General features: G+C 36.8%; 1 protein-coding gene across 1 annotated transcript; it reads right to left on the reverse strand.

Annotated features, from left to right (window-relative positions):
* Positions 1-591: 591 nt before the first annotated feature.
* LOC131681242 (uncharacterized) lies at positions 592-13574 on the reverse strand. Its single transcript, XM_058961952.1, has 5 exons — positions 13241-13574; positions 1421-1925; positions 1039-1221; positions 868-981; positions 592-801 (listed from the first exon to the last, which is right to left on the reverse strand). The coding sequence occupies exons 1-5, from the start codon at positions 13458-13460 to the stop codon at positions 666-668; spliced, it is 1158 nt and encodes a 385-aa protein (XP_058817935.1). The 5' UTR covers positions 13461-13574; the 3' UTR covers positions 592-665.
* Positions 13575-14183: the final 609 nt, after the last annotated feature.

A 14183-nucleotide genomic window follows, 5' to 3' on the forward strand; every position in this document is an offset into this window, starting at 1 on the left:
TAACGTCTTTATGCCAAACCTGTTACGCAAAACGTCCACTAAGCTATATGGGGTACACCCTTTTTTTCAGAAAAAAATGGTAAGGGGAGCGCGGTTACCCTGTTACCCCTTTCCCACTTTGGCTATGTGCCAACGTTGACCTCTGTCTGATTTGTCTGAAGATTTGATAAAAAAAAAATAAATTTACTCAATTACAGTGAATGCGATCCGTTAGTGCATTAGCAGTGCGTAATATTCGCACCAGCCTCTTCGTCGCAAAAAGATAACATTTTCTGTTCCGACATTTTATTCTTAATAAAATCGCTACGTACAAAATATTTGGTTTTGATACATTAAAAAGTTACATATGCTGTGACTCGGAAAAATAAAAAATATTAATGATTACTTTGTGCCATGTCAAATGCCTTTTTCAAAGAAAGAACGAAATACTTCTTGGTAGGAGCACATATAAAAGCACTTATATGTAAATAATAGGAAACCTAAGGCCTTTTCCAGCATCGTTTTTTCAGTATCGCTTGTGGTATGATAAATGGCGAACAGATAATTGACATCGAAGAATTGGAAAACAATATGCAACATTTCTCCTTCATCTTTTGATCGCCACAACATATATAACCATTTAATCTACTGAGAGGAAAAGCCACGTTAATTTCTTTCAGTGAGTCTCAGAATATAAAATCCTCGGACCAGATACTGTCCTTGCAAAAAGGATACCGTTTTGCACAATCTCCAGTATGTGCATGAGCCTCGTCATACGTTCGATGCGTGTAATCGACCGGGTCTTCATGTGTAGTTGGTAAGCTGGAATCAGAATGGTTTCCCATCTAGTAAAGGATGACTACGGTAAATTACAGAACTACAAAATACCTGAAAACAGCCTTCAGGATTTCACGGAGGAAAGATTCCGGCTGCACACCGTCCCTTTTTTGGCCACATTCACATAGGGCCCGTAACACACAGTGATGACCATGTTTGCCTTTCCTGGAAAACAATTTCAACTTATAGAAATGGCAGCATTTTTGACAATAGTGATCTTACGCATCCAAAAACGTTTCGATTTTCCGATACAGTTTGTGCCGCGTTGATCGATGATGATCCAGAAAGAATTTGTCTTCCGGATGTGTATGCTCGTCAATGCTTCGTTTGCCAAACACGGGATAGAACCGTTTTCTGTGCATTGGGTAATTTGGAGGATGCCGGCGAACCCAGTCTTGTAGATAGCTTTGAATGAGAGAAATAATTTCTTGTCATTTTGAGTATTTTTTGGGGAATTGTGTCCGATCAATTAGAAAAAAGGTTCTATAACAAATATTTGAACAATGATAAGCTTTACGTCTCTATACACGTAAAGTTTTTCAGAGGTATCATCACAAAACACGTGCTTTGCACATATAAACAAAGTAGGCAGAGTTGGATTTACCTGGTAACAAGATTGCCCCAATTTTTCTGGGATCCGTTGGGTGCAGTTACATAGTTAGGGGGGAAATTAGCATAGCCACTACTGCTGCTCGGTTGCTTCCACTTGGTCCGATACTTGTCATTTACATCACCAGCGTATTCCTTTTCACTGGTATAATATTTTATTCGACCATTGTTCGATTGTTGTCGCGTTGGACTGTCGTAATAGTAGCTGAAAATGTTTTGCTTCCCACTGGTGCTGGGATAGTAGCTCTGATTACGCCGACTGCTGTAATAGTACGCATCGTAGCTAGCCTTGTCGTAGCCGCTGGTGCTGGTATCGTACAGCGTGGTATCGTTGACGTTTTCATCCGTACGGCGAAGAAGTGAACCACCGGAGATTTTTTCCTGCAGTAGTCGGAGTATTTCAAAGTTGGATACACTGGGAAGCTGCCACGCCGCGGCAACCGTCACACCGACGGTAAACAGGAGAGTGCTGCCTATCACTGGGATGGTCTGATCGTAGACTGAAATTCAAATGTGGAAGTGTCAACAGAGAGCGATGGTTTCTAAATTAGATAATAGTTTAAAAAAAAGCAGTGTAGACATATAATTAAAAATGTCCTCATCGCAATGTGCATATTATGCGATTACTGGCAGTTTGAAAGTTAGTTAACTAGTTTAAAATTTCTTAACAAGTTGAAAAATTTTCGGCAGGACCTGGACCTCCCGGATCTTTCTCCATGATCCGCCGCTAGTTTCAAGCGATGTTTCAGTATCACATAGTATCTCAAAATCGTGGCTGTCGATCCATTGTACGTATGTGCAAATCATACTGAAAATGTAATATTCATTTCCACCATTGTATTGAACATAACCAGCCATGGAATCGTAGTCTGGACAAATGAAAAAAGCACAATTGCACCACTAGGTGGATTAAAACAGGTTTTTATTTTGGGAATGCGTCGAGTTGAGACGAAAACGTAATATGACTAATACTTTCCGAATATAAAGAGAAACTTATGAAAAATGACGATTTCCATTCGACTCTAGCAGGTCCTGATCGATTTTGATGAGCATTTGATTTTTGTTGTATGACCATTTATATGTATAGGTAAGATGTTCAAAATCAGTAATTTAAGGTCAAGATAGCATCATTTTGATACCGCCAATTTCGGAGGTTTAGTATCTTCGATGAGTTTTACAAACGTTAAACAGCGCATCATTTGATAAAATAATTTTGACGGTATATCGTCCAAGAAGTATTTATGGTGAATTTTCTCAGGTTAATATTCATGACTACAATAAAGTCTCAACAATTTCGCTAAAGACACGAACTCTGTTACTATTTTCTGAAAAATTAATTCTGCATAACTTTAAAACTTCAAAAATTACGGTTTCGGAATTATGCCGTTTGAACAGTATGATCGATTTTCACCAAACCGAATTTCTGGCTACGCCGCTGATTTCAAGTAAGTAGAAACAAAGTCGTTCTACACTCGTTCAAAAGAAACTTCTTCGAATGCTGAATATCTATTATAACAAATTGAAACCCCGATTTTATCAGCCAAATATGAACATATGTTTGATGGGCTCTAGCAGACGAACAAGACTGAATTCGAGTAAATCTTTTCTTGAGCATGTTTTCCTTATCATGAAGATATGCGAAATATGCGAAAATAAAAAGTTCATCATAATCAGAAATAGTTATCAGACTACATCAAGGGACGGGAAGAATATTTTAACAGATTCAGTTTATTATAGAGAAAAAAAATTGCCCGATTTAGTCAATGTCCCCATTTTGTCCCCCTTCAATACACCATGAAACTGATAAAAATGGGTCTTTATTGTATGTATTATTCACTGTGTTTCTCATTAATAGGTACATTTCATTTTTGGGGATTTTTTATTGCATCGAACTACAACAATTTTTAGGTAGCTTTCAAGGGGTTATTTTATAGACTTCTTCCAAAATTTGGCGGCTATTCCAATTCGTATACCAATTAATTGGTATAGTTAAGGGTTTTTATGTTGCAGATAGAGAAAATACTGAAATTTTTAGCTTTTTTCCCACACAATATTAGAAAGCTTATTAAACAATTTTTCTTAATAAGTTTGTGAAAATTATAAACTATTTGAAATTTTTTAATGGTTTAATTTTCTATTTAACCGTGATTTTTTAATAAATGGTGACCATCGCTTCACAACGTAGTCTATTTTTCATGGCTTGCGGTGAGCACGGTCTCTCGAATTGCTGAACTGAAAATTATGGAATAGAAATTAATTTTTAGTATTCTTTACAGATTTAACTCGCTTAAGCTTTAAGCTCTGAATTAGACCCGCTGGTGCCCTAAGACGATTTCGCTAGATTTTCAGAGCACTGTGCACCCAGTGCATTAAGTGACGGAAGGTTATCGAAAAGTTTCGTGAAAATGAAAATTCCAGTAATGATGATGATTTTCTCAAACGGTTCGTTTTCGTGAGGTTTTTATTTGTTCTTTGGCATTAGGATTAGCGATAATAATTCAAATCCAGGATACTACTGGGAAGTCGCCTTTAGAAAAAGTCGATGTCGAAGTAAAATTTGGAACTATGCACGCACGCACTTCAGAGATAGCGTGATATCAGGAGCTGCGATTTAATTTCAACGCTTTTTTGTGAAAAGGGCGATACTTACAAATGTAAACATAAGACTTTTTTCATACATGCGAATGAGGGCTTTGAAACGCAACAAATTAACCTAAAAATTTGGATTCTACGATATTGCTTTCTTAAACTACAGCAAAAAGTACAATGGGCGAAACTGTATTTTTGTTTGTTTATTTAAAGTTTCGCCCTCCACGCTCCATGTAAACAAACAGGGCAATACTTTTTTTGCTAGCAGTTTAGAGGCGAAACTGTTATTTTCGTATTTTTTTTAGGATTATCAATCTGATACCAGCTGTAAATAGTAACAATGATCGCTATTGAAAAAACACGGACGAAATCGGTGGTGCAGAACGGTATTTATTGTAAAAAAACGTAAGAACGATACTTCAATGCTGATAGGTGGGACCGAAAAAGTAAACAATCGCCAAAGGGGCGATGCTATCATTTTGTAAATTTTAATAGCAAAAACAAATTTTAATTTAATAATTTCAAATACTTTATGAAGTTTTGGGTTTCGATCACTGAATCATGCAATCTAGGATATAAAAAACACAATAGTTCTTAAATAGGAAATAAAAGTCTGGAAATATTCACTGTTGATTTTCTTTGAATGGTGTCACTGCTTGTATCGCCCTTTTCAAGAAAAAGCGTTGATTTCTTAGTTCTCAGTCGCGTTGGAAATTTGAGTAAAGTATAAACTTCAAATCGATTCAAAAAAAATTTCGATTTTTTTGGCTCAGTACAATATATAACCCCTTTAGGAAAATTCAGTTTTCCCACCACAATTTAGATATTTTATTAACAGAGCATTAACAATAATTTTTCTAGCACTGATGTTGTCCTATGCTGATTTGAGCTATTCTCTGAGTCCTGTCACTATCCCATGTAGTATGTGTTATCAAAAACATCGCGAAGCATCAAGTTCTAAATGTTCTCAAACGATATATTATCCGAAGAGAGTGATAAGAGTTATAAGAAATGTCGCATCACACTGTTAGGTGGATTAAAAGCGTTTTTTTTTAAATTTCAGTTTAACCCTCCGGAAGTCGCGCAAATGGCCCACTGAACGAGCAGCCGCTGGTTCGCTAATACGATTTCGCTAGATTTTCAGAGCAGCGTGCATTCAGTGCACTAGCGCGACTTCCGGAAAGGTAAAAATTAAAAGTACCAGAGAGGCAACTTTTGTCAAAACTATTTTTTATGAGAAGAGATTTTTTTGTTGCAGTTCTAAGACATTTGGCATAGAAAATAAATTAAAGGCAACCATTTCAAACCCCAGTATCAACTCGAATCCAGCATTTTGTAAGTTTCATAAAGGCTATCTTAAAACAAAATTCAGCGTGACAGTAGATTTCGTCGTTTCATTACATCCTAAGCCATTTAACATAAAAAATCTTTAATTTTAGAATATTCTAAGGGTTTTTTGTGTTTTTTTACGGGTGAAAGTTTTTGCACTTCGGCCGTTTTGCGTAACATCCTAATCCCATCCGATTGAGCTAATCTTTTTTTTTGTTGTGGTTCGTCCGGTTATTATATTCGATGATCACCTGTTTTCTATACATGCCATTGCCACTTTAATATACAGTCCTCTGAATAGATGCTCCCTCCATTGCCTTCAAACACCTAGCGTCAACTGATTTCATAAATATACAGTAAAAGATTTGTGGCTGGAATTTACATGACATGAACGACAGTCAAACATGAATTAAGTAGGAAGTAGGTTGACCATTTCCATGTCCACAAATTATTATTTGAAGGTCTAACTGAAAAAGAAAGGCAAAGTAAACACCAACGGAGCGCAACACTGAGAACCGGCCAAAGGCGCTAGAAGACCACGCTACGGCTCTGCATGGAAATTCTATTAAATAACCAGGAATTCCAATGCTTCGGTCAGGGATGTGACCAAAAAGTTGAATCTGTCCAAGCGTTTCATTCAGAGGCCGGCGGGGATTGCATACATACAAAGCGCGAAAGGTTCCAAACCGTGACGAACGGCAAACTGCGGTGGGAAAGTCACGGGTCCGGAAACTGTACACCCAGATGCTGACGAAGCCTCATCGTCTCATCATGAGACTCACGTCAAGACGGACTTCCTGCAGTTTTCGGAACTACTGCTCTTCACCGCCAAACATAAGTTTGATGTTGCGGAGGAAGTAAGGGAGCAGAAACTTTCAACTTAAATACATGATTTGACGAGCGATCTGCAAACGGAGTGGGCCGTTCGTGACTATCCAGACTGTAAACGGGAAAATCCACCTCCAAGAGTGCCTACCGAAGCGTCCGCTTCCTCTCTTCAAGCAACACGAGGGCCCAACGATCTTCTGTCCGGATTTAGCTTCGCGCTACTATTCAAATGTTATCCTGGAGTAGTGCGAAGCCGACGGGGTCTTTTTCGTACCCGAAGACACCTCTCAATGCATCGGAATTAGGGTCCATCGAAAAATACTGTGCAATTAAGCAGGCACCGAAGCATCCCAAAGAGGTTAAATCTGAGGAAAACATGAAGAAAAAGTGGGTTTCCGTGCAGAAGAACCTCCTGCCAGATGTTGTACAGAACCTAATCGTAAGGTACGAGCGTAAGTTAGAAAACGATTGGTCCTCTAGGTAATTTTCTACAGCGTTTTTTCCGTGATTTAATTTGATGGCACCCGTTACTTAGTATATCGCTTTCTTCAAAAATTTCCAAATACTTGTTCCTACAAAATAGGTTTTGATAAATTTTCTTAATTTCTGATTTTTGATTTCTGACTTCTGATTTCTGATTTCTACTTTCTGATTTCCGATTTCTGATTTCTGATTTCTGATTTCTGATTTCTAATTTCTGATTTCTGATTTCTGATTTCTGATTTCTGATTTCTGATTTCTGATTTCTGATTTCTGATTTCTGATTTCTGATTTCTGATTTCTGATTTCTGATTTCTGATTTCTGATTTCTGATTTCTGATTTCTGATTTCTGATTTCTGATTTCTGATTTCTGATTTCTGATTTCTGATTTCTGATTTCTGATTTCTGATTTCTGATTTCTGATTTCTGATTTCTGATTTCTGATTTCTGATTTCTGATTTCTGATTTCTGATTTCTGATTTCTGATTTCTGATTTCTGATTTCTGATTTCTGATTTCTGATTTCTGATTTCTGATTTCTGATTTCTGATTTCTGATTTCTGATTTCTGATTTCTGATTTCTGATTTCTGATTTCTGATTTCTGATTTCTGATTTCTGATTTCTGATTTCTGATTTCTGATTTCTGATTTCTGATTTCTGATTTCTGATTTCTGATTTCTGATTTCTGATTTCTGATTTCTGATTTCTGATTTCTGATTTCTGATTTCTGATTTCTGATTTCTGATTTCTGATTTCTGATTTCTGATTTCTGATTTCTGATTTCTGATTTCTGATTTCTGATTTCTGATTTCTGATTTCTGATTTCTGATTTCTGATTTCTGATTTCTGATTTCTGATTTCTGATTTCTGATTTCTGATTTCTGATTTCTGATTTCTGATTTCTGATTTCTGATTTCTGATTTCTGATTTCTGATTTCTGATTTCTGATTTCTGATTTCTGATTTCTGATTTCTGATTTCTGATTTCTGATTTCTGATTTCTGATTTCTGATTTCTGATTTCTGATTTCTGATTTCTGATTTCTGATTTCTGATTTCTGATTTCTGATTTCTGATTTCTGATTTCTGATTTCTGATTTCTGATTTCTGATTTCTGATTTCTGATTTCTGATTTCTGATTTCTGATTTCTGATTTCTGATTTCTGATTTCTGATTTCTGATTTCTGATTTCTGATTTCTGATTTCTGATTTCTGATTTCTGATTTCTGATTTCTGATTTCTGATTTCTGATTTCTGATTTCTGATTTCTGATTTCTGATTCCTGATTTCTGATTTCTGATTTCTGATTTCTGATTTCTGATTTCTGATTTCTGATTTCTGATTTCTGATTCCTGATTTCTGATTTCTGATTTCTGATTTCTGATTTCTGATTTCTGATTTCTGATTTCTGATTTCTGATTTCTGATTTCTGATTTCTGATTTCTGATTTCTAATTTCTGATTTCTGATTTCTGATTTCTGATTTCTGATTTCTGATTTCTGATTTATGATTTCAGATTTCTGATTTCTGATTTCTGATTTCTGATTTCTGATTTCTGGTTCCTGATTTCAGATTTCTGATTTCTGATTTCTGATTTCTGATTACTGATTTCTGAACCAAAGTACGAAGTTTTCAATGCAATGAGTTATTGTTCGCATTTACTTTTTTTTGGTGCGGAAGTATTTTGATTGTAGCAAAGCTCAGGTTTCTCAACAAAACGAAAGTCTGGAACACACAAAATATTTTTTTCTTCACGAAGGAGATAATTGTTGAAAACCATCTTTGCGCGTAAAGAGCATAAAACCTATAGCTAAATTATTTATAATATTTGCGATTCAACTTCGTCTCATCAGAATCCGACACTAACTAAGTAACAGAACGAAGCTAGCGCCGGATTGACGCTAGCTCCAACACAAATTGTGTCTCCATTTTTGGAGCTAACGTCATTCCGGCGCTAGTTTAGCCATGTCACTAAGTTAGTGTCGGATTCAGATGATACGTGGTTGAAACGCAATTATTATATCCAATTTAACGCAAAATTTGTTGGAAGTATGCTGCCTATGATCGCAAATCAGTCCCATAAAGATAGGAAATCCCATAGCAAATGGGACAAATATGCGATCATGGGCAGTAGACACCTTACACAGAACCAGTGCTGTGCATTTTCATGAAGGTGATTGAATACAAACGGTAAACGATAAATTACCATCACAAATCTCAAATGACCGTCACACAGCCTGTTATTTGGATACAAAATGTATCAATCTACCATTTCTTGTGAAAACAATGCGAGAGAATGAGAGAAACTGACAGTATAAACACTGAGAAATCATTCTCACTGTATTGCGAGAAAACCAGATACGCAGTGTTGCTAATAATTATATTGAAGTTTTCCCGAAACGAATTTAAATTGACAAATACATTTTTCGGAAATAGTAGGCCTAAGACGAGAGAATCGAAACGGAAATCCAGTTGTCCTAGATTATTTTCCTTGTTAGAATAAAACATGCTATCGTGGACGATAATGTGTTTCCAACTATAATATTGGCATCAATAAGTCTATAATATTGTCTCAGTACTGCAATTTACTCTGGTTGCAGTTGAAAATCGACGTATTTTACTTGCGCTTTTCTATTTTTCTTCAATTTTCAGCGTGCGAAACTAAGCTGCAGCTTGTGTGCATTATTCACATGGGGGTGCGTTACACAAGATGCGCATTTATTGCGCACGCTGAAATATGAGACAAAAACAAAATTTACTTGTCGGTACTATATTTCGGTTTTAAATTGAAACCAGAATATATAATCATAAGTCATACGACTTAAGTCGAATCACCCAGATTGTGTGATCACTTGGACATCTCTGCTTAAACTGAAATTTTGGCACCCCTGCAATCATATAATCAAAACAAATCGGCGACGTGCAAGAATATTCTGAAACTTTCAAAATTTTAAACGTGTTCCGAAACATTGAGCGAGCCATAATGAATACAAATGCTGGTCCATCGACAAAGCCAATCGCGCAGCGGAAAAGGCGGAGGTTTGATGATATTGCGTGGGAGTTCGTGAAACAAGAAAGTGGAAGGTTCATTTGCAACATTGAACCGTTATCTAATTGCCGACTCTCTCAGCAAAACTACGATAGCGGCAATTTCATCAGGCACTTCCGAGTATTGCATCCGAATGCAGCAGTTTTGTATGGACTGATCACGGAATCGGAAAACCTTCCGAAGAAAAGGACCCGTGTTGTGGCCAAGCGATTAGTGGCAATCGATAGACAACAATTTGTCGAAGCTTGCATTCGGTTGATAACAAACCATAATCTTCCTCTCAGCGCTATGGATTGGAAAGGTTTGCGTCTGCTTACGGATCCAATAACGCAAGCTCTTGGTATTTCGTTGGACCGACGAAATGTAAAAATCTACCTCAAAGTAAATTACGGAGAAAACAGTGATGTGCATTCACCAACAAATGAAAGCGCGCCTCATATCTATTAAAATAGATTCTGCGCAGCGATACGGTCGTCACATATTGGGTGTGAATGCTCAACATGAATTGAACAATTCGATTGTAACAAGAACACTAGGTAAGATGAATTATGGTTTTTAACAAATAATTGAACTAACTGAACTTTTTTTATTTAAGCCATGATAGAAGTCACCGAAAGCCAAACGGCAAAGCATCTCAAGGTCAAAATACTGGATGTATTGAAACGCTATGAACTATCCATCGATCAAATACATTCGATTACAACGGATAATGGAGCTAATATGCTTGCGGTAGCGAAGAATCTGCGACAGTTGTTTACTGAGTCAATGTTAGATGAATATTCCAGCGACGATGAGTTTCCCGTGGAACTTGAAGCAGAATTAAGCGACCAATTCAATATCGTGCGATGCGCAGTGCACACGCTACTACTGGCACTCAACGATGTTGTAAAGAACACTAACTCTAACATCAAAAGTATTACAGATTTTTCTAAGAATTTGAGAAAAATTAAATATAAAAGTTATATGGATTTCCATCAAGCATCATTCCCTCCCCTATGGTCGCCCACCAGGTGGAGCGGCAAGTACAAAATGATAAGGAGCATCATTAAGCAAGAATCGTTTTTCTCTTCGATGCAAGAGCATTTTTCGGAGCTAAGTGAGTATCGATACCAAATGTTTGTTACTTTATGAGCTGTGCTGCACTAAATAGAGAAACATTCTATTTCAGAGTTAACCGAAGATGATTGGACATTCATGAAGGAATACGAAACTGCATTTCTTCCTCTACATAAAATGACTAAACTGCTACAATCGCAGCATCAAGTATTTAGTGAATTCTACATGCAATGGATACTGGCACTAAAGAATGTACGTGAGCTCAAAAACAATCGATTTTCAAAACATTTGGCAGATACACTCGAAAAAAGACTTGAAATGCTTAGAGGAACAATGTTATTCAAGGCAGCGCTTTCTCTCGACCCCAAGTTTAACTATTTAGATTCCACATTCTTCAGTTCGGATGAGAAAATCGAAATCCAGGTAATTAGTTTTATTCTGGATGCTTCAATGTACCAATATTGCTCAATGATATATTTGATGTATATATGCGAAATATATCAACCTTTTTTCAGAACTATATATTAAACGTATGGAGGAGAATGCAAATCATCGGTGGTTTTGCCAAACAGAACGATTCGTTGGAGCAGGCAAATATTTCAGTAGAGGATCAAGACATAACCGATTACCTAACGGAGCTCTTTGGAGGAAAACTGGATCCCAAAACGGAGGCTACGATCGAAATATCCTTGAAGTTGAGCCTCGACAACGACACGATTTTGATATTTGGACTCATTGGATTTCTAGAAAAACGTCACATCCTCAACTCGCACAGGTGGCATTGGTAATTCTGGCAACACCAAGCAGTCAAGTATCTGTTGAAAGATCATTCAGTGCATTAGCACTGGTTTTGTCTGATCACCGGACAGCTATATCGGATGATACGTTAGAAGACATTTTAATTTTAAAGCTGAATGACGACATTTTTGAAACAGTGTTTCCATCTATGTATGATTGGAAAAATTTGAACCGATGAATTAGTGGCGATTGAAATTTATATTGATGTTATGGAAATATTGTTGTAACGCTTATGAATTAGACACAACAGGCTTGTATTATTACTAGATATGCTGACCCAGTCATTAAAATAGTACTCGAAAACAAACAGCATTTTTTCGTTACAAAGTATCCGAAATGAATATAACGCGAAATCACTTTTGAAATTTGATTATATATGCTGGGCATAAAATGATATCTGGACCATATGGTCAACAATATGAGAATTAACATGTTCTCATCCGAAATTCAATTCATAGGAAATCTACCTGAAAGAAAGGATTGGTTGAAGGTGTTGGTTGTTATTCTGAAAATCAAAGAAAATAAATGTAAATCTAAAGGCTACCATATTGCTTCAAAATACACGACAGTTGTAGTGCTAGTTACAACCATTATAGTTACACTAATATATTTTTTCTAATTGAAAATCGAATACATGCTTATAAAATGCACGTATCATAAGTTATAGAATTTCATACTAAAATGAATATTTAATTTGATACGTTTGTCACCACTGGTTTGTTGTTATTAATAATGACCGTCGTCACCGTATTCATGCTGCAAATAAAATGACGGTCATTGTGAATATACTTCAACTTCGTCTCTCTGGAGAGAGCAATATTTTTGACATATACCTTTTACCCTTTCAATGAGAAAAATTTAAACAGAAAAAACCATCTCACTGTTGAAATTTCTGGTCAGTGAGAACCGTGAGTAATGAGCATCGCTAGTCATTTTAAATGCTTTTAAATCATCCTCTCTCATTAAACAGAATTGCCATCAGTACTGTGATGGAGCTCAGCACTGCACAGAACACTAATGTAATGAATGAAGCTTGTCATTTCGAAACCTGTCGTGGAACAGAAAATCGATTGTTGATGAAATTCTCCATTTCCGCCTCGGCGGTATATCTGAAATAGTATATTCTCCGGCTATGTCGTCTCCATGTTAGCAATAAAAGTTTTTGCAAGACACCAGTCGTGTATCGAAATGCGCGCACTCTTCGATTCCAGCAAAATCTGATTTATCGTTCTACTTATTTTTCTTCAGGCAAATCAAAAACCCCGGTAAAAAGAGGAATCTACAGCGGAGAAATGATTCACCGTGGTGCTTGAAACCGATGATACAGCAAGTATCATTTCCGTTGATCTCTTTCAAAGTGGGAGTCGACTAACTAGAACTCATTGCACACTTCACCTACATAGTCTCGCGGCGATTGTTCTCGGGAATTTCACGAGCAGTTCAGTGTTTGCGTGTCATAAGGATAGTAGGATTATTTTTCAATTTAGTTATAAGTGTCAGTATGGAAATTTAGCTTTTGATTATATGCATGTGATGTGTATTTAAACGTATATTTCTCAGTTGCATCACTCCTAGGTTAAGTAGTGGTGGGTTTCGCACCACACTCAATAATCAATATCCAAATATTTTTCCACAAACTGCAGTTCGGTAGTACTGGAGATGATTTTGTTTGAAAGTTCACACTAACCAACTTGGAATGAGCTTCCTTCCGGGAATGATACGAAACGTCTTTTCCGTGAAAGGATTCTCGTTCCCGGTCCTCCTCCGTCATCAGGCAAACCGTCAAAATTTTGTTGGTAGGTTCTGTTGTTGTCCATTACTTCGATCACTTCCGCGAATCGAACTCCAAAATTACAAACTACGAGGAACGTAATGTAGCAAACAATTTTTTTCGAAAATGTACTCATTTTTTGTGATTTGAACACTTGTTGTACTTGTGGTAATGGCTAATTAAAAACTACTCAATACAATTTTATTCAATATTTCATTCTAAGACCTTGACGGTCACAGATACAGAACCGATCGAGTGTTACTGGATGACTGAATGAAAATTTAGGTTCGAGAATAACTAAACCAAACAACGATCTCCCCATGTATACGTACCCAAAACGCCATGTAAGCCCCATTTGTAACTAGAAATGAGAATTATATAGGCAGTGTGAAATGGGGAACAAGTCAGCAAACGATACGGCCTACGTCTGGATCAGCGCTAGCCGAACTGGGTTTCTGGGTAAAGCGATGACTGCGCGTATATGACGAAATAGAAAGTTTTTTTTTTGAATTTACGCTCGTTCCCGATTCGAGTGGAAATAACCCAGTCCAGGCTATACCAATTAGTCAAACCGCTCTGATTAACCAATTAGACCTTGTTTACATAATTTCAGTGGAAAGTTTCTCATCCTGAGTTTGATATTTCATTGCCGAATTTATCTATTATTTCAACTTACTCTGGTTTCCAGCAGTTTTGGTTAGGACTTGAAGTAGATTTAAACAATTTAATCGCCAGATGTTCCCAACAGGTTTCTCAGTACCCATTTTTCATACTCATTTGATCTTTATTGGACTGATCATTTGCATGTGGTGTTTCTGCATCCTCAACTACGGGCTTCTGCTTGTGCCATTGTGTGACA

Source organism: Topomyia yanbarensis, chromosome 2 (assembly GCF_030247195.1).
Source record: "Topomyia yanbarensis strain Yona2022 chromosome 2, ASM3024719v1, whole genome shotgun sequence".
Taxonomy (NCBI): domain Eukaryota; kingdom Metazoa; phylum Arthropoda; class Insecta; order Diptera; family Culicidae; genus Topomyia; species Topomyia yanbarensis.